We start from the raw sequence: 22503 nt of genomic DNA, 5'->3' as shown, positions 1-22503 counted from the left end.
TATTGAAATTCAGTAGCGAAGCGGTAAACCGAGTTAAGTAGATTTTGACTATTGGCCAGTTTTTGACGAATATCTCGGAATGTAAAAGAGATGGAAATTTTTTTATCATGCTCTTTTTTATAACCCTCAATTGACCCGACAAAAAAGGTCATGAGAAAAATTTTGCTACCTCTTTTAGACTCCGAGATATTCATCAAAAACTGACCAAAATAAAAATCGGCTTAACCTGGTTTACCGCTTCGCTACTGAATTAATTAAAAATGAATTAAAAAAGTCGAAATAAATGATTCATCATTGAAAATTTTTCCCATGAATTCTAACTTTGATGAGTGTAAAAAATTAATCCATTAAACGATAGTCTTTTAGTTGACTAAGGTGTTTATTATACCACTACTAATTCTGTTCTGAAGATAAAGAAACAAAAAAATCAGTAAAAGAATGCAGAATCAATAAAAATCTTCTTTAGAAATAGATTAAAAAAAAATCTCTTATCAGCCCTAATTTTTCGTCAATTTCCCGAAGAATGTTGTTTCATCCGAGCGTTTATCCGAAATAATCTGGCCTCCCTCTCATGTTCACAGCTATGAAATAGTCATGTCAAGGGGGGATACCCAGGAGAATTGGGGGAGATAAGTTGTGAAACAGGGCGGAATCGTCCCTAGAAAAAGGAGGGGGAGAGTTAATTGGACCTCGGAATACAAGCCAACCAACTGCTCATTTTAAATCGCTTCTCTATAAAGCTAATCCCTCCCCTGCACTTCTGTTATTGCCTTTAAACCATTGTGTTTACATCCGACATTCTCTCCCTTCGACACGAGACTGGCGTTAAACGATGTGCATTAATCCACCCACAATACTTACATCAATTTTGGAATTCAAACAATTTAGCTTCTGTGATTGATTCATCATTGTTCGAGCAAAAACCAAAACCAGAAAACGGGAGGATCCTTTTCCGCAAACTAAGACTTACCAAAATAGAAAGATACTCTATAAACTCATCTCTGTTACTTTTCGTTATATTTATGAAGTTGTATCAGGCCATACGGATGTTAATATCATATAAATAAAAAGATGTCGAGTAATTTCATACATAATATTTATTTTCCTCTGTCTTTCCCAATTATGTACCCACATAGATTCAAAAGAAATAATTCACATTTGGCGTCACAAAAACATATTTACAATTGTTTGTAAAATTATTGTACATCTTCAATTCCCCTATTTACAAATTCATTAAACTAAGTATCATTGAAGACCCGTTACGACTCTCCAGATCTCGATTGCACAACCCCCAAACTCCCCCTAGGCATCACAATCCTTCACGCCTTCTCCGTGATATCACTCTTGTAAGGTTGGAAAAGCTTGGGTGGTTCAATCTTGGTAGTTTGCACAGGAGTGGATCCAATGACTCCACGATGATACCCCCATGCTTGCTCTCGAATGCTCTGAATCTGCGCAGGAAGTCCCACAAGATTGAGTCCAACCGACAACTTGAGAGGTGCTGACGCCTTATCACTCCCCTGAAGATGATGAAGTGATCCTCCCCTCTCCCACGCCACCATAAATTTTTGAATTGGAACAATCAAACATCCCAAATGAATTCACTATTTTCCGAGCAAAAACGAAAACCAGAAAACAAGAGAATCCTTTCCCTCGAACTAAGACTTACCAAAATACAAAGATACTCCATAAACTCATCGCTGTTACTTTTCGTTATATTTATGAAGTTGTACCAGGCTATACGGATATTACTATCATAAAAATAAAAAGATGTCGAGTAATTTCATACATAATATTTATTTCCCTCTGTCTTTCCCAATTATGTACACACATAGATTCAAAAGAAATAATTCACATTTGGCGTCACAATAAATAAACCTACCCCTAATTATCGACATGAAGAGAAGTTAAAATTTCCTTAACCTAAACGCTATCCAATTTATTCGCACCGCGACACCGACACTCCTACCGGAAAGCATAAAAAACATATTTACAATTGTTTGTACAATTATTGTACATCCTCAATTCCCCCTATTTACAAATTCATTAAACTAAGTATCATTGAAGACCCGTTACAACTCTCCAGATCTCGATTGCACAACCCCCAAACTCCCCCCAGGCATCACAATCCTTCACGCCTTCTCCGTGATATCACTCTTGTAAGGTTGGAAAAGCTTGGGTGGTTCAATCTTGGTAGTTTGCACAGTAGGGGATCCAATGACTCCATGATGATACCCCCCGTGCTTGCTCTCGAATGCACTCTGAATGCTCTGAATCTGCGCAGGAAGTCCCACAAGATTGAGTCCAACCGGCAACTTGAGTGGTGGTGAGGCCTTATCACCCCCCTGAAGATGATGTCCATGGTGATGATGAAGTGATCCCGCGCAGTCGCAGTCGCTCGAGGCGTCCGAATGAGCAGGACTGAGTTCGGGCACGTGCGCAGGTCTGTATTCACCTCCGGGTCTTGGTGCATTAGCTCCCTGACCGGTGGGCGTGGCGACAAAGTTGTTGACGTTGGCCATAGGTAGATGAAGGGGTGGCAGGGGATGGTGTGGCTGCATAAGATGAGGATGCGGTGGATATGCCGGCGACTGGGGATGGGGCCGATGAAGTGACGAACCGTTGGTATTTCCATATGGATGATATCTAGCTGCGTAATAAGCTGCTGCAGCTGCTGCTGGATAACTCGGGCTAACGCCGAGGTGTCCAGCAGGCACTGGGGGTGAGTGATAAGGGGACGGTGCCATGGCCGCTGTTGCTGCTGCAAGGAGACCTGCTATCGCTGGATCAGTGTACATTGCATATGGCCAAGCCATCGCCATTCGCTGACGCTTGTCCTTCATCCTACGGTTTTGGAACCACACCTGTAACATTACAAAAACAGACAATTGTTCAGATGCTGTGTCTGTTTTATGAAGAAGAAAAGCCCGAGGGAACGGGGTCTTTAAGACAGATTGAATTCCTCTGAAATAAAAGCCCCGGAATTACGAATACATTTATTACTCCTGATGTACCGAAAAAAGCAAATGCTAATTGACTCGCTTGACACCTCCCTTTGTGCATATATACCCATGGGTATGTGTTTACCCAGCGGTTGAAAGATCCCACCGACAGAGAATGTCTTGAAAGCTATAATCGACGATCAAACAAACTACCGCTTGAAAAATTAAATATGTTGAGAATCACATTAATGGTGAATAATGCTTACCTTGATTGTTGACTCCGGCAGGTGTAGTTCGGCAGCAAGTTCACACCTTTTCGGACGACTGACGTAATTTTCACGATGAAATTCCTTCTCCAAACGTGCCAATTGTTCACGTGTGAAGGCTGTACGGTAACGACGAATATTTGGATCCATGCTGGCTAGTGATGGCTGCGGACACTGCGACTGGTGACTGCTTGGGGATGATGCATCTGTGGGACAATAAAAAGACAAATGGTCAGATTCTGTGTGGGGGTTTACCGCATTGCATTGCCAAGGACCTTTTGCCGACGATAAAGGGAACACTGGGAGGTCCTGTCTTTGAACCGCCGCTAAAAGGTAACAATCGAAAGTTTTGCGTTTTTTGTCGGAAGTTATGAGACAACAACTTTTGCCTTTTACATCTTTTACATATTTCTGAATAGTTTCGTACAAATTGGGAAATATTTTGGCCCATCGACTATTGCAAATTTGTATCTGCTTACCTGAATTGTAAAATGGTTAATTGATGAAGGGTACGAAGGCACCCGTAATAAAGTAAATCCCTCGTTATTGACCCGCAATAAACGCACAAGGACATTGAAATGTTTAAGACTAAAGGTAAGCAGGTCGGTTTTCTCGGAAGGGATTGGACTCTAGTCTTCGAATGGTTTGACTGAATGTTGAATTGCAAAATTGACAAACTAAAATTTTGTTAATTGAATAAAATATCGATGGACTGATATTTTTGGGAAATTCTGAGCTCAAGTTTTCGGAAAATTATTGAATTGATCTTACCTTTTTCTGGAGTTTTTGGAATGATACTTCCAATTTGCGGACTGTGAGGTGGACTCAGTTGATACTGAGGTGGCACAAGATCCACGACAATAGTCTCTTGATCTCTCCTATTCCTCTGGTCATCCTCAAACGTTCTTCCCTGGTATCCCTGCATCTTCATTTGTACGATTTCAACAATATCACCTCGATAAACTTGAGTAACTCAACAATATATATTTTTTTTAAGTAACATTTAACGAAGTTAATCACTGCTTTTTAATCGTTGAAAACTGGAGAGAACACTGAAATATCCTGGAGAGAGTTTATCCTCATTGACTTCGCAAGTGCGACTGAGCTTCAAAAATGAGGTGCAGGGATTTTATACGGGGTTGAATGGAGGGGGCAGCTGGCTTGGGGTGTGCAGCGCGTCATTGGGCAGAGGCGACCCTCGGTTACTCCCACCTAGGGAGTAACGCCTTTCCTGGGCTCTCTCGTGCTTCCCCTCACATCGTCAAATCGCCTTCTCCCCCTATTTTCCCTGATTTCTTCTTTTTATGGTGACGAAATTGAAGAGAAAATGCACACTGGACTGATTATCCGTGATTATTCGAACGCGTAAATTCCAGGCGGTGGAAAAAATACCGAAGATTTTGTGGAAATGAAATTATTTGTGGTGATAATGGTCATTCACTCGGAAGTAATATTTTTTTTAACATTTCGTCATGAAATGTTTGAAAAAATTTTCCTTGTTTCGACATTTCACGATGAATCATCTCTCTATTTTAGCATAATTTAGGTAGGGGAGGTTGGGGTAAAACGGACACTTGACTTTTTTTAAAAATGTTAATAAGGTGTTAAAAGGCTGATAAAATTTAATTTTTTTTTCAATACAAAGAACAATTCTTTCCCATTGTAACGAGCCTAAACTTAGCTCAATTGATTAATTTGTTCCTAAGTTACAAATAATTTTAAAAAAGTCTAGTTTCCATTTTACCCCACCCTCCCCTATTTATTATTGTCAATTGTTTTCAGTAACTGGAAATACGTTCCCTTTAGAATTATTTTTCCCGAGAAATCCCTTCCAGAAATCATAAAAATTTGAACATTAAAATCTTTCATGTTATTCAATTGTTAGGGAATTAAGGTTTACAACCTAAAATTAACTTTTATATTATGTGATATTATTGGAAAGGTAGACTTCGGTTTGACTTTTCGATTACCTGCAGATTGAGACAATGAGGTAGGTGAAATAAAACTTTTGTGGGGTGTTCCATGGCTATTGAAATATTTGACTTTAGTTCTAGGGCGGTGCAAACGTTAAAACCAAAATTGGAGCAACGGTACCAGGCCCCTCTTGTCATAATTCATATTTCCGTGCTCTTGAAAATCTTATTGGTTTTTATTGGTATATGGCTATTGTTAGTGAGTGGAAAATTCACCATTGACCCAGGGTAAAACGGGATCATACTTTTTGGGGAGGGGGCGAATATTTTCCCTGTTAAACCGGTATTTTGTTCTTTGCTCTATTTTTACGGTTGTATTTTTCCGGAAATTCGTAAAATTCCTTGTGAATTATGACCTCTCAGGTCAAATATTTTCATATTGAGACTATTTTTCGGCGGTTCTGCATCATCAACCACGAATTAACGCACATAATCAGTCGAAAAATGGTGATTTAATCGTTTTTTCGCTGGGATTTAATTTTTTTAAAGGGGAAATGATGCGATTGCATGTGAAATCAATCGAATTGAGGAAAAAAAATTGCTTCGAACTCATCTGTGTACCTGAAATAAAAGGTCACATAAAAATGTTCCTTTGGAGCCCTCGTAAAAACGTTTAAAATAGAGCAAAAATTGTAAGATATTTTTACAACGCCCTTAAAATATGGAGCAGTTTTCTATTCCTGCGGTAGTTTTTCTACTCCAGTTTTACGCAGATGACGGAATGTTTTTGTGTTATATGATGTCTTGAATGTTGTTGGGGGGCTTTTTTGGCGTAACCTTCGGATTTTTAGATGAAAGAGGAATATTTATGCACCTGGAGGAAAAATTTCTTGCGCAACTATTCTGTTTTTATTGCACGAAGAAGAATTTCTAAAATTCACCCCCAAATGCTGCGTGAAAAGTGCAAAAAGTGTAGTGAGAGGAATAATATCTTTATGGAATAGTATAAAATAGTTTATTTTAGGTGTAATTGCACTCGGAGTAGGAGTTCATTTCATTTTAATAGATTTTATTCGATTCAAATGAACGAGTTGATTAATTTTCACAAAAAAAAATTGTTGAAATGAATGGAAAAATGTAAAATAAGGAGTTTTATTTGATTGAAATACGGCATTTCTCTGGTCGAGGGAATACAAAAGGCTCTCTTGTGTCAAGGGGGTGCGCATGGACTACAAGAGCAAGAAAAAAACAATTATTTCATGGAGATGAATTTAAAAAAAGGTTAAAGATGAAGTTGATTCATACTCCCGTTCTTAGCAAATGTTCTTTCGATCCAAATAGAGATTTCATCAGATGAAAATTAAGATTACAAGGTCAAGTGAACAAATTCATTTGAAATTGATGCAGTACTTTTATGTCATAAAATTGAAATAATTTCAATAAAATAAATGTATGAGTTTATCAATTTCTATAATAATTTTTTTTCAACATTCCCTGTGCTAACGATTTTTGAATACGTTTTACCTTTCTCTTGACAAATTATTTATAAAAATAATTATAGTCTTGAGGGGACACGTCGGTGAAATTTAAAAATCTTCACTGGGCCTTGGGCCTATTGAACAGTTTGTAATATATGTGGGAATATGGGAATAACTAGGAAAAATCGCGGACTCGATCGATTTTGCCCCGTGTAACTACGAAAAACTTCATTTTTTCCTGTTTTTAGCTTCAAAATGCTCCTTGCGCCATAATTTTCATAAGTGATTTCGGTGATTTCACGTGATTTCGGGAATATTTCGTGCCAAAGTGGCGTCGTGATTTCGGGAGTGAATAGCCCCTCGCACGTAGAGAAATGTTCAGTGAAAATTACGGAACTCACAGTTCGCTCACCGATTACGGAATCGATTCAGAAAATTTAAGTGACAGTATTGTAATTTTTCATGCGAGCGTAAAAATTACGCGACAGCTCCGTAAAATTTCCTCCAACCACATTTCGCTCCGGAATTACGGAAAAGATACGTCATTTTTATTAAATATTTCTCTCCGTGGAAAGGAATAAAGTTTTTCGTGGTTATACTGAGCAAAATCGATCAGGTCCATGATTATTCCTAATAGTTATTCCCATTTTCCGTCATATATGACAAACTGTTCAATGGGTTCCAAGGCCCAGTGAAGACTTTTAAATTTCACTGACGTATTCCCTTAAAAACGGCGATTTTTCAGATTTTTTGAAATTTTTTTAACATTTCCTTTTCGTAAAAAATACGGGAAATCGTTGTCCTCCAAAATGTTATTGATGCCAATATAAAAATTTGCAATAAAGCAGTTTATCTGCTTCAAACGCGTCATTTATCTAGGCGCAAATACTCCTGAATACTCAAATAACCGATTCGCCAAACATCTCAGCAATAATAATCTCGTCATTAAAATTTCCAACGCTTTGAATAAAACCCCAAACTACTCGATAATCCCTCAGGTGCCTACCCCCGGGGAAAGTCCCGAAACAATACCGAAAAGGATTTTAACAACGCCATAAAATATCACAAATTTTTCCCTAATCCGGGCAAATTCAAAAGGGGTGAAAAAAGGCAATAAAGACCCCATCAATAAACACGGGAAAAACGTGTACCCACCTTCAATAAACGAATTTTTAATCCCTCATTTACCGAAAAGCGTGTCTCTATAAACTTTATAATGGGTCCTTGGGAATCTTGAGGGTCCCCGTGAGGGCGAGTCAACCCTTTTTTTTTGCTCCACAATTTTCTTGACCATTTGCCCTCGTCCCCCCTTGTCAAGGCTTTCCGCAGGAGAGAGTCAACCCTTTTTTTTGCTGAAAATATTCTTGACCCCTTTTTTTTGCACTGGAGGGAGAGAGTGACCAGCGGGGATTAACCCGCCGCTGGCCGTCGGAAGACGCTGGAACACTTTCTCGGGCCCCAAGAGCATCATAAAAAAAGGGGTGAGTCCATTAAAACTTCCCAAATATTTTCCCCAACAGAAAGGAAAGGCTTTATTCTGTTTGTCACCGAGGTTTTCACTCGCACGTGGCAAACAAATGGGCAGAGGGAAATTGTAAACGCATGTTTTTACGAAAATTTTGGATATTTTTACAATACAGTAATGCGATTGGAAATTATTTTGAAATTCTCATAATTTACATTTATTTGAGAGAAAAAAATGACAATTATTTATTCATATCAGTAATATTTTCGTTGGAAATGAATGACTTCATATATTTATCCTCAGGGCCGTTGTTAAGCCCTGTTTATAAAATATGAATAAACAAATGTATGAAAATATTCTCAATAAATGAAATAAAATGTCAGGAATTTCAATTTTTTAATTGATTCATATGGGAAGTTTTCGTCCTGTATTTTTATTTTTCATTTCATTTTAAATCAACTATCTCCGTATTTTGATTGGAAATACTGTAAACATGTTGTCAAATTTTTAAACAATAAACACAATTCAGTAGCGAAGTGGTCAAACGGTTTAAGTCGATTTTGGCTATTGGCCAGTTTTCAATGAATATCTCGAAATCTAATGGAGAAAGCAAAATTTTTCCCATAACCTTTTTACTAGCACTCAATTCGCTCAACAAAAAAAGTTATTATGAAAATTTCGCTATCTCCCTTAAATTCGGAAATATTTCTGGAAAACTCAACTGAAGACTAAATTGACTTAAGGGGAGACTACTATGAGTTTTAAAAGTCATGGGTTATTGGAGTGAGATTTTTCGTATGTTGAAGATCGATTATATAGATCTAAACATGAATAATTAGTGCAAACAAAAATTTTTTTATTGTTCGTTCGCCCGAAAACGCTTAAAATGCCAAAAACAGCCCAGGGCCTCCAATTTTTGAGCTACGAAAGATTTTTTTGTTTCAAAATTTTCCGAAAAATATGTGGAATAACAATTACGAGCTATTTTTTTAATTCGCCTCTTACATGGCTAAATTTGCTTTTTTTGTATGTTTTTACACAAATGATGAATTTTTTTTTTTTTGAAAAGAACCAAAATCAACTGTGTAGGAGTCGAAGTTCAAAAGACTGGCTCGTAATTGTTATTCCACACAATTTTCCGAAAATTTTGAAAAAAAACTCTTTTGTAGCTAAAAAATTGGAGGCCCTGGACTGTTTTCAACATTTTAAGCGTTTTCGGGCAAACGAACAATAAAAAAAAATTTCCTTCGCACTAATTATTCATTTTCAGACCTATATAATCGATCTTGAACGTATGAAAAATCTCACTTCAATAACCCACGACTTTTAAAACTCATATATAGTAGTCTCCCCTTAAACCGTTTGACCACTTCACTACTGAATTGTTTCAACAAAATGTCCCCCATTTTTTGTAATTGTTTTTCTCTTATATTTCTCAAAATTTCATCAATCTCAAACTGTCTTAAAATGCAGAATAAGCCTAATAGGTTAAGCAAGATTCTCAAAATATTTACACGGATATAGTAAACGCCGGTGTAATCCCCCAAGGATGGGACGGATAATCCTTCTCGCTTACAAAATAAATACTTTAACATCAGATAATAATGACGAGTTTGTTGAAACCACTGAGGATTCCATTACCGAATCAAATTAGTGAAGAATCATCACTGGAATGTTATCTCAGTATCTATTTACGGATCCATAAGTGATGATTGTAAACATTGGAGGCATCCCAAGGCTCTCCTCGCTCGCCGTAAATAAAAAAAGGAGACACTTTTTATTTATTTAAAAACCGGGATTACGGCCCAAAATGGTCTGAAATATTCCCGTGCTCTGAAATTTTCTCGTATATTTGTATTGTCCACAGTGACCGGCAGACGTGTTGATGGGATACAACGGATTAGCGCAGTGGTTGGAATGAATCAATTGAAAGAAAACATGCAGTTCGTTCAGGCCGAAGGGGGGGGGGGGTAGAGGGGCATTCCCATTTATACCTAGACCGTAATTAACGACGTACGACAATGGTCCGCTACCTCTTTCTCTCTCCTCCCTCTCTACTCCCGGGCAGTTTTATTGCAGGAGAATATTGATCGAATATTGGGAATACCTTCGTTTTCAGTTCCGAGAATACTGTAGGATAAATGGAAACTACAGACAATGAGGAGGATTTTTCGGCCTGGGAGAGGGATTATATATGATTGTTATAGTTTAATGGCCTCATCATTCCTTCTGTCGATTATTGGTGGGCACCTGGTGAAACTAAAAAGTCTGTAATTGAGGGAATTTCACATTTATCCATTACATTCAGTGAGAAGTTTTAAAAATGTTTTGATCTTGTAGAAAAAATCATGAAAATAAGAACTTACTTGCAATAAGCGTTTGGCGCCACTTTTGGTATGAAATATATTTCTAGAAAACATGATTGCTTATAAATTATTTATGAAGATAATCCTAATCTTGAGAAATTGCCACTTCTTCACTTAATTTTTTTTTAACTTTTTGTTTTATAGTAAATAGGGGAGGGTAGGACAAAATGGACCAGAATATTAATATTTTATTGCTTCCGAATGGAAGCAAAAACAAAAATTCAAAATCATTTATGGTTTGGGGTGATTAGCAAATCTGATCAAACTGCGGTTCAACGACACTTCTTGACTATAAAACCCCTGTGACGGTTATGATCCTGAAACTCACTTTTAATTCACTACATTCAGTGTTCCTGATTTGAAGGAAAGAAGAAAAAAACAAAAATTACCAATTTTCTGTCAGTGGTCCGTTTTGCCCGGCTGGTCCGTTTTGCCCTACCCTCCCCTAATTAAAATTATGTAAACTTTTTAAAAATAATTGTTTGATCACTTCTATAAGATGAAATAATGTATTTCTGAAAAAGTAGATTGTTTTTTGATTATTTATGAGAATTAGCGAAATTTGCAATTTCTCAAATTTTTATCCGTTTTTAAACGCATCCTGACAGTTTATGATGCAAAATAGATTTTAACCCTTCAAAATTGGAATAAAAAATCATGACGAATCTGCAGGAAAAGACGAGGTAAAATTCAATAAATCAAATATCATTTTGAAAATGAAAAAAAAATCCTTGAATTTCACTCTGCGAGTATGGCATTATTGATTGTAGTTGTAGTAATGTCACAAAAACTTGAAGAAAATCATTTGAGTTGGGAAAAAATGGCCTGTTCTGCCCCAGTAATTTTCCGAGGCATTAATAGTAGATTACACACCTTGGCCAGTAAAGTAAGGAATGTCTCAGATCACATGTAATTGTCGGCCGAGGCGAAGCCGAGGTCAACAAACATGTGATCTGAGGCTTTCTTATTTACTGGCCAAGGTGTGTAAATTTTTTTCTGCCCTCCGGCCGGAAAGCGTCAACTTCCTGGCCGCTGCGCTAAACGAAGTTGCCACTTTCCGGCTACGCCGAGCAGAAAAATAGTATACACACCTTGGCCAGTAAATAAGAAAGCCTCAGATCACATGTTTGTTGACCTCGGCTTCGTCTCGGCCGACAATTACATGTGATCTGAGACATTCCTTACTTTACTGGCCAAGATGTGTAATCTACTATATTCCAACGAATGAAGTCTTTCAATAACAGGGGTCTCAACAATTCTTTACTCCAACAAATCGAACGATTACGCGAGAATTTATTAAATTCCACTTTTACCAGAATTTATCGTTTAACCAAATGGATCGAGTGTACGTCACAACGAGCACACTTCGTAGGGCCGGAGGGAAATAATTGATCGTTGAAGGGTGGTGAGGGTGGATGTGGTTGCAATGATGCCGCTGATTAAACTGCTTGATTAACCGGATAATCAACTCGCCAGTGTTCCAATGTATATTTCACATTTGGGGAAAGGCCTTTACGGCAAATCAATACTCAGTGAATCCCGTGGACTCGGTTTACGTGCACCAGCGCGGGGCAAACGATATGGCACGATTTGTTTGATGAACAAATCAGAAAATAAAACAGATCGACAATCATTTCTATTTTATTTTTGCTCTGTCACCCCCTCGTCAAATCCTATATAAATTCCTGTAGTATACGGAGAGAATTACGGAACTAACAGTTTGCTCACTGATTATGGAATCGACTCAGAAAATTTAAGTGATGGTATCGTAATTTTTTACATGAGATTCAGGTGAAAATTACGGAAAGCTTTGGAAAAATTTCATGATTTTCGGTGAAAATTGCTTGATAGTTCCGTAAAATATTCTACAATCACATTTCCCTCCGGAATTACGGAAAAGATACGTAATTTTTATTGATTATTTTTCCCAATCGGATTTTGACCAATCAGAGCGCAGTATTTGAGGCTACCCGACAGTTTTATTTCGGATATTTCCTCCTAGCTTTTGAATATTTCGCAGTAGTTCTTCATTTTTATTATCTGAATATTTCGCAGTAGCTCTTCATTTTTTCGGCTCATTTCAGATAGAATCTTATATTTGACAGTCTATGGAAATCGGGTTATTCTATTAACATAATTTTTTCAAATCTTCCCCAATTCACCGCCTGATGTTGTCCACTGCACTCTGCTTGGCCAAAATCCGCTTGGGAAAAATAATCCGACAAACATCCCTCGAGATTCAAAATTAATCGGGTATTTCCCTCAAGCTCCCCTGCCAAAATCCTCGTGCAATCGCTCGGGATTTTTTAACCTGCAAAACTTGACACCGTCATTTGTCTGCAACGAAGCTATCGGGAAATACCCGATCATTTTGAAACTCTTGGGGTATTATTACTGAATATTTCTCTCCGTGTATGCAGCAAAAATCCCGGTGCTGGTCCCTGCATTTTGCCGAATCCGTTAAAATGTACCCGCGTAGAAAAAATTCTGTCTTTCGAATATCTTCCAGAAATTCTTGGAAGAATCTTTGCAAGTTTATGTGAAAGATCTTCTTGGTGACCCAAAAAGATTCTTCAAACGACAAAATCTTTCAGAAAAAACTTCAAAAGATGTCTGGAAAATAAATATTCAGGAGACAATTTTTGTTTTTTCAGATGACATTTTTTTTTTAAATCTTTGCGATGACATCGTCAACATTTCAAGGGTAAAAAGATGGGGGCTCTGAAAACTTGGAGTCAAATCTTTTCGACCAGAAGAAAAAACAAAAAAAGTCTCTGAAAGATGTTCAAAAAAATTGTCTTCCAAAGATCTTCTAAAAATTGGCTTCCGAGATCTTTAAAAAAAATTGTATATAATACATTGTATTGTATATAATGTATATACGTAATTATATATATTTACACCCTTTAGAAAAACCAATAGTTGTGGATTCAAAAAAATTAATCAACGATTCAATAAATTCATCCAATCACCCACCACCTCCCCCGCCCCATGATGACTCATTACCTCTACGGCTTCAAACTAATCCACAAAAGCGCTCCCCCTCCCATTCCCAAAAAAATCCTAGTTACAATTCAATACTGCGAATCAGCCCGGAAAACTCAGGTAGAAAAAATTCATAATGAGGGCAGGATAGTATCGGGACGCATGAAACATTCCAAAGTCACAATAAAAGTCAGCCTGCACACTCATCGGGCGAATTGTCTCTGCAAATCGGATTATCCCATTTGTTCGGCAAAGGTCCCTGTCCCATATACAGTTGTAATAATAATTTACCTCCCCTCCCCCCACCCCTCACCATCACCAAGGCAAACTCCACCCCAAGAAGATGTGTTACCCCTCAGATATTGACTAAAAGTCAAATGGTTTGAATAATATTCACAACCATTGGGACACGAAGACAATAAACCGATCCCTTTTACAAAATTCTTAACAGGATTAACACCGTAATGATGATTGCTGGACTACAATAACATAACTGCCTGGGGTCGACTTTAAAATTTTGACTTTTAGAAAATTCTCCGCCCAATATTCGCTGGGTGACCCGTACCCACTGGCATAAATTACAAATTATCTTGGTGAATGAAAGGGACATTCCCCTCCCCCCGTTTCTGGTCAAACTTGAGTTGTCGGAGTTCTTGGGAGTCATGGGTCATTACCGAGAAGACAACTGGTCTGTATTGAATACGTTGGCTATTATATTTCTAATCATTAGGCAATTAATGGGAGGTGAGTCACCTCTTCATGGTATTTTCAAAAAATTTTAAAGAGGAAAATTTTTTCAAATGGAGAAAATATTTCAATTCATCTAGAACTAATTGAGAATTAAGTCTAAACGAATGGATTATTCGATTTCTATTTACGTTTTTATACAGACTAGGTAAATATTTTTTTTTACTTCTGAATGGAAGCATTGTAATCGTTCGTACTTAAGTTTTGTGTTTTTTGTGTTATATCGACCCATTATGACCCCAAAAGTCCAAAAATAAAAGTGTTAGACGGTTTTTAGACGGTGTCTGTATGTGTGTATGTAATCGAATCATTTTTTTCTCAAATGTAGGCATTTGTAAGCCCTATCCATCGCCACTAATTGAAATTTAATTCAGTAGTGAAGTGGTAAACCGGTTTAAGTCGCCTTATCTCTTAGTTGAGTTTTTAAAGAATATCTCCGAATCTCAAGGAGATAACGAAATTTTTGTAATAACCTTTGTTTTAGAGCAAATTGAGTGCTACAAAAAAGGTCTTAACAAAAATTCAGCTATCTCCCTTAGATTCCGAAACATTTACTGAAAAATGGCAATGGAAAATCGGAAAACGTCTGCATTGAACAGAGAAAAATATTCACATGGTTATTAATTAATGAATTATTAATTAATTAAGAATATTCGTCGTCCCAAGCTCTTCACGAAGGCAAAAAAATGACCGCGACCTTACATTTATACATTTATTACCAAAGGATATTGCAGGCAGAGAGTTAGTGCATGGTGCAATATTCTCATAAACCCATTAGAGTACTTGCCTTGGTGGAAAAAGGAGGGGGGAGAGGTGAGAGGTTTTAAGACTCGTTAACTACCCGGCCACTCTTTGACAATGCATCTTTGAAAATTTTGGGCAATAGTTGATGTCCATATCTCGTTTGAGACCCCAAGAGTAATTTTACTGCTGTTGAAAACCTCGCAATTCCTGCGCAACTTCAAGGACATTGAATTTTCAATGGTCATTTCTTACCTTCTGGAGTGCGGGTATTTGACGTTGGCCGAGGTATTTAGCTTCTGAACTACCAATATCTGAAAAAATACCAAAAGTAATCATGAATGATTGAAATTAATAAACAGTTTAGGGGAGAGTGGGGCAAAATGAAACAGTCGAAAAACGACTGTTTGTCGCAATTCAAGTAAAAAAATTTTTTTTATTAAATATTTTTTTGATTCTTGGGAGTACTGATGAAAATAATAATTTTCCATTCAGTAGGATGGAAAATTATTGGAAAGTTTTGACGGGAGAAAATTTTGACAATGGATTAATTGAAAAGAAAATGAAACAACAAAATCCAAAGTCCAGAGCAAGACCCAGGGAGAAACCCAGAGGGCGAAAAAGGAAAACGTGATGCTGCATTTCGATCGAATGAAAACAGAAATCGCCCTAATCTAATCAACTGAAATATAGGCAATTGAATTATAAGACGAATAGAATGGTATGTTTCGCGTTGAATGCCGCTGGGGCTTTCGACGAGTGTGGGGTTGCCAATCGCACGAGTCGAAAACCCTTGTGGCACTAGGCGCGAAAGATATTTTTCCGTAGTGACTTTCACTTTTGCCAGTTCGGGGAAGGGTCAATACCAATCCCCAGAAAAGTGAAGGTCAGTGCGGAAATAGTACATTTTGACACTAGGCAGTGAGGAACTTTTCTGGCGAATATGAGGTTACAGGACGAGCCGAACACGGAGAGAAATTTTTTAGAAAAATTCAAGTGCTAGCACGGGAAAAGAGGCGCAAAGTGACGGCCAAGAAAAAATTCCAGTGCCGGCACTAGAAATTTTGTTCGGGAAAACGTGAATTTTCCCCTGTATTTCTGTAAAATTTCATAGAAATCCTCAGAAATTTTGCCAGAAATACCAAGAAATTTTACCTTAACAACACTAGAATTTTTCACAGCCGGTGGGTTGTAATTTTTTCCAGTACTCGTTGTAGAATTTTTCTAGAAAATTTCTCTCTGTGAAGGCGAGTTCTGTAACCATATGAGGTAGAAAAGTTCCCACGACCGTCTGTTGAATAACATTTTTTGTCATTAGGCCCGAAAACCGCGATTTAACTGAGCGAAGCGGGAAAATTATTATCTTCATCAGTACTCCTAATAATAAAAAAAGTTGATAAACGAAAGTTGATAAAAAAAATTTTTAGCTTGAATTGCGCCCAATAATCGTTTTTCGGTTGTTTCATTTTGCTCCACTCTCCCTTATGTATTTTTTCAACAGAAAATTTCAAAAAAATTTGAAATAAAAATCTGTCTTGACATTGTATCCAGAAAGAATGTTGGACATTAATTCATTTAGTCTCATTTAACCACTGAATATACATTTAAAAATGTCAAATTATCTCCAACATGATTCAATAAAGCGGATGGAACTGAAAAAATCTAGTGCCGGAAATGGTCTCGACTGCAGGAAGAAATCCTCGATACTCTTAAGTGGAGCTCTTAATTTTTTTGTCTCCCCCTGAACCCCCGAAAATGCATAACACGAGAAGTGTCTTTACAGATGCAATTGAGTGCTGATCGAGCGGTAGTTTTTTTGCTGTCAAACCGACAAAAAAAACGACTTTATGATGGGGCCCTGATCGGAGAGATATTGGAGACATGTGTTGCTGAAATGCTTGAGATTTGAACTTGTGGGATAGGACGTTTATTTGAAAACAGAAGCCTAATTCACGTGTTTGCGCTTGTTAACGCCAGATTCACACGTATTTCGGGGGCTTTGAATATTTTCCGGGGTTTCGAAAGGTGTCGGAGAGTCGGTGGAGATGAAAAGATGATTTCTCAAGAGTAAATAATAGCACTTATGAATGATTTTTACGTTAGACAGCCGATGTAAAAATCAACGGATTTTCGTGACGAGTGAAATGGTTTTTTACTTATGTCTCAACAACTTACGATTACTCAGATAATCCTCAGTTGAGCGTAGCGAGGTAATATAAATTCAAAAAGCAAAGAAAAAATTTGTCATTGACAATTTTTCGCGTGAATTCTAACTTTGATGCTGACATTTTATAATGATTTTATTATTTAAACTTTGCAGGTCTGAATTTGAATCTCGATCACCGTTAGAAACCATTTTAAAAATTAGAAAAAAAAATTATAAAGTATATTTTTGATGGCAAAAATGTAATTTTCCAAAATTATGAGCATTGTCTATAAATAATTTATAAATAATCAATTTTTCATCATAAAAATCATTTGTTTGGAATCGTAACAAATTTATTCATATTCAGAATTTTACCAGAAATCGATTTTATGCCCAAAAAATAAGGTTTCCGAATGTTTAAACAATTTCAATTATTTAGGGGAGGGTAGGGCAAAATGGACCCCTAGGGAAAAACGGACCACGGACAAAAAATTGGTAATTTTTGTTTTTTTTTCTTTCCTTTAAATTAGGAACACTGAATGTATTGAATTAAAAGTGAGTTTCTTGGATCGTAACCATCACAGGAGTTTTATAGACAACAAGTGTCATTGTGATCACAAATTGATCACAAATTGACAATTTGACTCTGAATTGTTGTTTTTGCTTCCGCATGGAAGAAAAACAAAAATTATCAATTTTCCGTCAGTGGTCCGTTTTGCCCTATCTTCCCCTATTTATAAACAACGAATGCTAAAAATTCGGTACAAAATGTTATTTGAATAACGCTGAATATTCACATTTTTTTTCAATTTTTTTGCGTTCGTTAACACGTTTTGGAGCGACAATTTTAAAATAATGAACGAGAAATAATTTCTCACACGACATTAAACCGCGTGTTGACATTCTATCGTATTCCCTCCATGTGCAGTCATCGACTGCGCAACTTCCGTTTGCTTTTAGTTGCATGCGATTTTCAGACCATATCTCTACCACAAAATTTCGACACAAAATCAATATTCAATAAATTGTGAAAGTGCCTCAAGACAGCCTGTTGCACAGCTTCCGATGATGTCGGCAAGATCGTAAAGCCAGCTTCACAGGGCGCATACACAGATCTCAAGGACCATTATCCAAGTGGATTCCACTCCACGCTTCATAAGTATCCTAACCGGTGCGACACAAATGTCCACATTTCAAGTGTTGCCATTTTGCAGCATCATCCCCATACCCCAGATGTCCTTCTCCAATCCATTAATTCCCGAAAAAAAACCCAGCGAGCAGTCGATGTCGTTTTTCCTGCCATCATTTCATGAGGGACAATCAGCCCTGGGGTTTTGGAAGAGCGAGTGAGCGAAATTTAATATCTCCAATTTAGCCCGATCATACCCTAATTTAATCAAGTAACTACGCTGGCTTCGAGATTTCCAACACCTAACTCGATTATAAACTTCACCGGGAGCATTATCAACGCTTCCAACTCACCCCTACCCCCTCTTTATCCCGAGTATCAGGGGCTTATAATAGGGGCAATGAGCGAGGTACCTCGGCTTACGACTCCAGTTTATAACCTCCAATTTTTTTTTAATTAAGAACATGATGAAAATAAATGAAAAATTCAGGGTAAGATTGAGATTACTGGATTGATAGCGAATAAACAGATATTGATTTATCGTTATGATTTCAAAGGGTTAATGACACAGGCCTCATGACCTCTTGAGTAAACCTCATGACCCTTGTGAACTCTGAAAATTTTTGCGTTGTCTTAATTTACAAAGATATTATATAATGAGAAATCCGAAAAAAATTAGAAAATTTACTTTTGAAGGAAGATTGATAAAATAATTTAAAAATTGCCATTTTTGAAAATTACCAGTACTTTCTATAAATAATTTATAAACAATCAATTTTGCACCGTAATAATCGTTTGTTCGGAATCGTAGTAAATTAATTCATATTCAGGATTTTACTAGAAATCAATTTCATGCCTAAAAAATAAGGTTTCTGCTAGTTTAAACAATTTTAATCATTTATTTATAAACATTTGTAGGGGAGGTTTGTGTAAAACGGACACTTTTGACTTTTTATAAAATGTTAATGAGGGGTTGAAATGTTGATAAAATTTAATAATTTTTTTTCCCAGTACAAAGAACAATTCTTTCCCTTTGTGACGAGCCTACACTGAGGTCAATGGATAAATTTGTTTCTGAGTTATGAATAATTTTAAAAAAGTCTAAAGTGTCCATTTTACCCCACCCTTCCCTACTCAATGTATTCATCAATTCTCCACGGAAAATTTTGTAGATGTCAGGATGTCTCTTGACCGTCCTTTAACGTCCTGACATCTTCCCCTGGAGTAATTAATTCCTGTTTACATCGATAATTAATAAAAGAAAATGTGGAAATTGGTTTATACATACCCTGAATTCGCCTTCACAACACGATGACCGGAACGTCCTCGTGGTACTCAACAGAAATCAGCTGTCTGGGACCTCCCCATCAGCATTCTCCCACCGAAGCACTATTTCCACCATAAAAAATTCTCTAAACCGTCCTGTAACCTCAAATTTACCATTAGAGTCCCCAACAATTCGCTTCAGCTCAGCCGCTCACCAAACAAAAACAACTCTCCGATAACGTAAACACTCACGGCACCGAATCGAATACACAACAAACCGATACGTATTTTTAACACTGCGCCACTCATGTCTACTTTAGTAGACGAGTGGTTTTTCATGATGACATCTTAGTCATCATAAAAAATATCCCAAACGTTTAGTAACCCCCACTTCATCACTGAACACGTGATAAAATCACTCCGCGGTATTCCCGAACGAACGAAAACCTTTTATGTCATTAGGCCCGATAAACCGCGATTCTAACCTCGCTTCGCTCGGTTAGATCTCGGTTTTCGGGCCCAACGGTATAAAATAGCGTATATCACACGGCGATAAAAGCATTATCTGGTGAATGCGATTATAATCCTCGTCTTCGGCTCGGATTATAAAGCCGCATTCGCCAGATAATACTTTTATCGCCTTATGACATATTATTTTTCGCGAAATTAATCGGCACCGGTCTCGGCACTCGGAACACCGACGATACGCATTATTCTCAAAATGGCGGACGGCCATACCGCGGTTTCCCGCGCGATTATCCGCGGTTCACTCCCCCCCCCCCCCCGCGGCCCCCGCGCAAGCGCATTCAGCTCTGACTAATTGTCAAAAAACAGAGAATGCACGGATCAACCTTCGTAGCATTCAACAATAATCAGCTCTCTGAATCCCCCCCCAGCAACATTCACTCACCTAAACACTCTTTCCACCATAAAAAATCTCTAAACCGTCCTTTAACCTCAATTTTACCATTAAACTCCCCAAAAATTCAGTCCAACGTGACCTCTCACCAAACAAGAGCAATTCATCGACAACGTCACACTCACTGCACCGAATCGAATAGTTACGCAACAAATCGCTGTTTTCAAGATGGAGGCCGGTGTCTAAAACGCGGAAAATAATCGCACTATTCTCAAAATGGCGAGTGGCCGGTCCGCGGTTTCCCGCGCGATTATCCGCGGTTCACTCCCCCCCCCGGGCAGCACGGCCCACCGCGCAAGCGCATTCAGCTCTGACTAATTGTCAAAAAACAGAGAATGCACGGATCAACCTTCGTAGCATTCAACAATAATCAGCTCTCTGAATCCCCCCCCAGCAACATTCACTCACCTAAACACTCTTTCCACCATAAAAAATCTCTAAACCGTCCTTTAACCTCAATTTTACCATTAAACTCCCCAAAAATTCAGTCCAACGTGACCTCTCACCAAACAAGAGCAATTCATCGACAACGTCACACTCACTGCACCGAATCGAATAGTTACGCAACAAATCGCTGTTTTCAAGATGGAGGCCGGTGTCTAAAACGCGGAAAATAATCGCACTATTCTCAAAATGGCGAGTGGCCGGTCCGCGGTTTCCCGCGCGATTACCCACGGGCCTCACTCCCCCACCACCCGCGCAGGCGCCGTCCACTCTCCACTAATCGATAAAGAACAGAGGACCTGTGGCTTTGTTACTGTGTTTTGCGTTTATAATCGAGGTTTCGTTTGAAATATCACGAAATTGGAGGTGGTTTCATCCCGGAGGTGGTGGAGGTGTTCAAGGGCATGGCGAAAACCTACTGTTGGGGCGATGGACAGACCATCGTGGATGTTGGACCCTGACAAGTGCCGGTTTTCACCTTTGGAAGGACTTCTACTGACAATCGAGGAACAGAGTGTGTGGAGTGAAGCTTTCGGTGGTGATTATTCGATTGCAATCAGAGGGATCATGATTGGGGGTGAGTTCAGGGAGGATAGTAATTAATTAAAGGTTAGGGGTTCGGAAAATTCATGTTGAGATCTCGGTTTTCATGCGGTTTTGGAATGACTCTTGTCGACAATCCGGGGGGCCAAGTGTGTGAAGTGAAGTGCTAGTGTTAGTGTTAGGTTATGCGAATTTGATCATTAGAATCAAATTGATCAGTATATCATGCGTGTTTGGGGTGCATTGAACGATGATGTTGCTTAATTCCCGGTTAGAGTTTTGGAAATTCATGTTGAGTTCGTTTTTGGGCTTTTTTGGCTTGTGATAGTGATGAGGGGAGTGTTGTGTGACCTCGGATCGTAGAAGAGAGACTTCGGAGGCGTCGGGGCACTGGGAGCTGTTGTCTGAGCGTCAACAATCTACGAGGAGAGGTCAGTAAGACAAAGAAATATCATTTGATTTTTTATTTATTGAAATGGGTAGTGGGTTTAGGAGGAAATGTCAAGAGTCCACAAAGGGCCGCGGGGTGGGGGATTATTAAACAATATTTTTTCTTTTTTTCTTTCTGAAGTTGATAATTTAGTAGTGAATTTAGTAGTGAGGTCTGTAATATAGGGGAGGGTGGGGTAAAACGGACACTTTTGACTTTTTTTAAAATGTTAATGAGGGGTTGAAATGTTGATAAAATTCAATACTTTTTTTTTCAATACAAAGAACAACTCTTTCTCTTTGTGACGAGCCTAAACTGAGCTCAATTAATAAATTTGTTTCGGAGTTATAAATAATTTTAAAAAAGTCTAAAGTGTCCATTTTACCCCATCCTCCCCTAAGTGAATATAAAGAATCATATTCCTTAAAATTCAAAATATAATTCGCGATAACATATCAAGAGTTTTGCAGAAAATTCTCCCACAAAAATATTCTCACACATTCTCCCATTCTTGAAAATTACAGATTCATCAAAATGTCAGCCTTTAAATCACGTTTTTTATAATCAAAGACCGAAAAATATAAAATGCACCCCAGAACCTTCACGATAATGTTATCCTCCTCCGAAAAAATTCCACAAACACTTGGATTTTGTTGCAGATCCAGCCAGGGTGAGTGAAAATACAAGAGATACTTTTTGATGCTGTCTGTACACCGACTATAG

At 37.9% G+C, this 22503-nt stretch overlaps 2 protein-coding genes across 2 annotated transcripts in view; both read right to left on the bottom strand.

Moving 5' to 3' along the window:
• LOC107040886 (zinc transporter foi) overlaps positions 1-19591 on the bottom strand; it is a 150858-nt gene extending 131267 nt beyond the window's left edge. The window contains exons 1-2 of the mRNA XM_015261156.1: positions 19467-19591; positions 15159-15217 (exon numbers count right to left, since the gene is read on the bottom strand). The gene's annotated coding sequence lies outside the window, so the exon portion shown is untranslated. The remainder of the gene's footprint in view (positions 1-15158; positions 15218-19466) is intronic.
• LOC107040892 (segmentation protein even-skipped) lies at positions 1779-4295 on the bottom strand. The gene is made up of 3 exons (XM_015261163.1): positions 3980-4295; positions 3209-3414; positions 1779-2864 (listed from the first exon to the last, which is right to left on the bottom strand). Exons 1-3 carry the CDS (start codon positions 4137-4139, stop codon positions 2133-2135), a joined length of 1098 nt encoding a protein of 365 aa, XP_015116649.1. The 5' UTR covers positions 4140-4295; the 3' UTR covers positions 1779-2132.
• Positions 19592-22503: the final 2912 nt, after the last annotated feature.

This window comes from Diachasma alloeum, unplaced genomic scaffold, assembly GCF_001412515.2.
Source record: "Diachasma alloeum isolate Michigan unplaced genomic scaffold, Dall2.0 Dall_scaffold_00349, whole genome shotgun sequence".
Taxonomy (NCBI): Eukaryota; Metazoa; Arthropoda; class Insecta; order Hymenoptera; family Braconidae; genus Diachasma; species Diachasma alloeum.
Note: the sequence above shows the minus strand (reverse complement) of the source record. Positions and strands in the feature narration are given on the sequence as shown.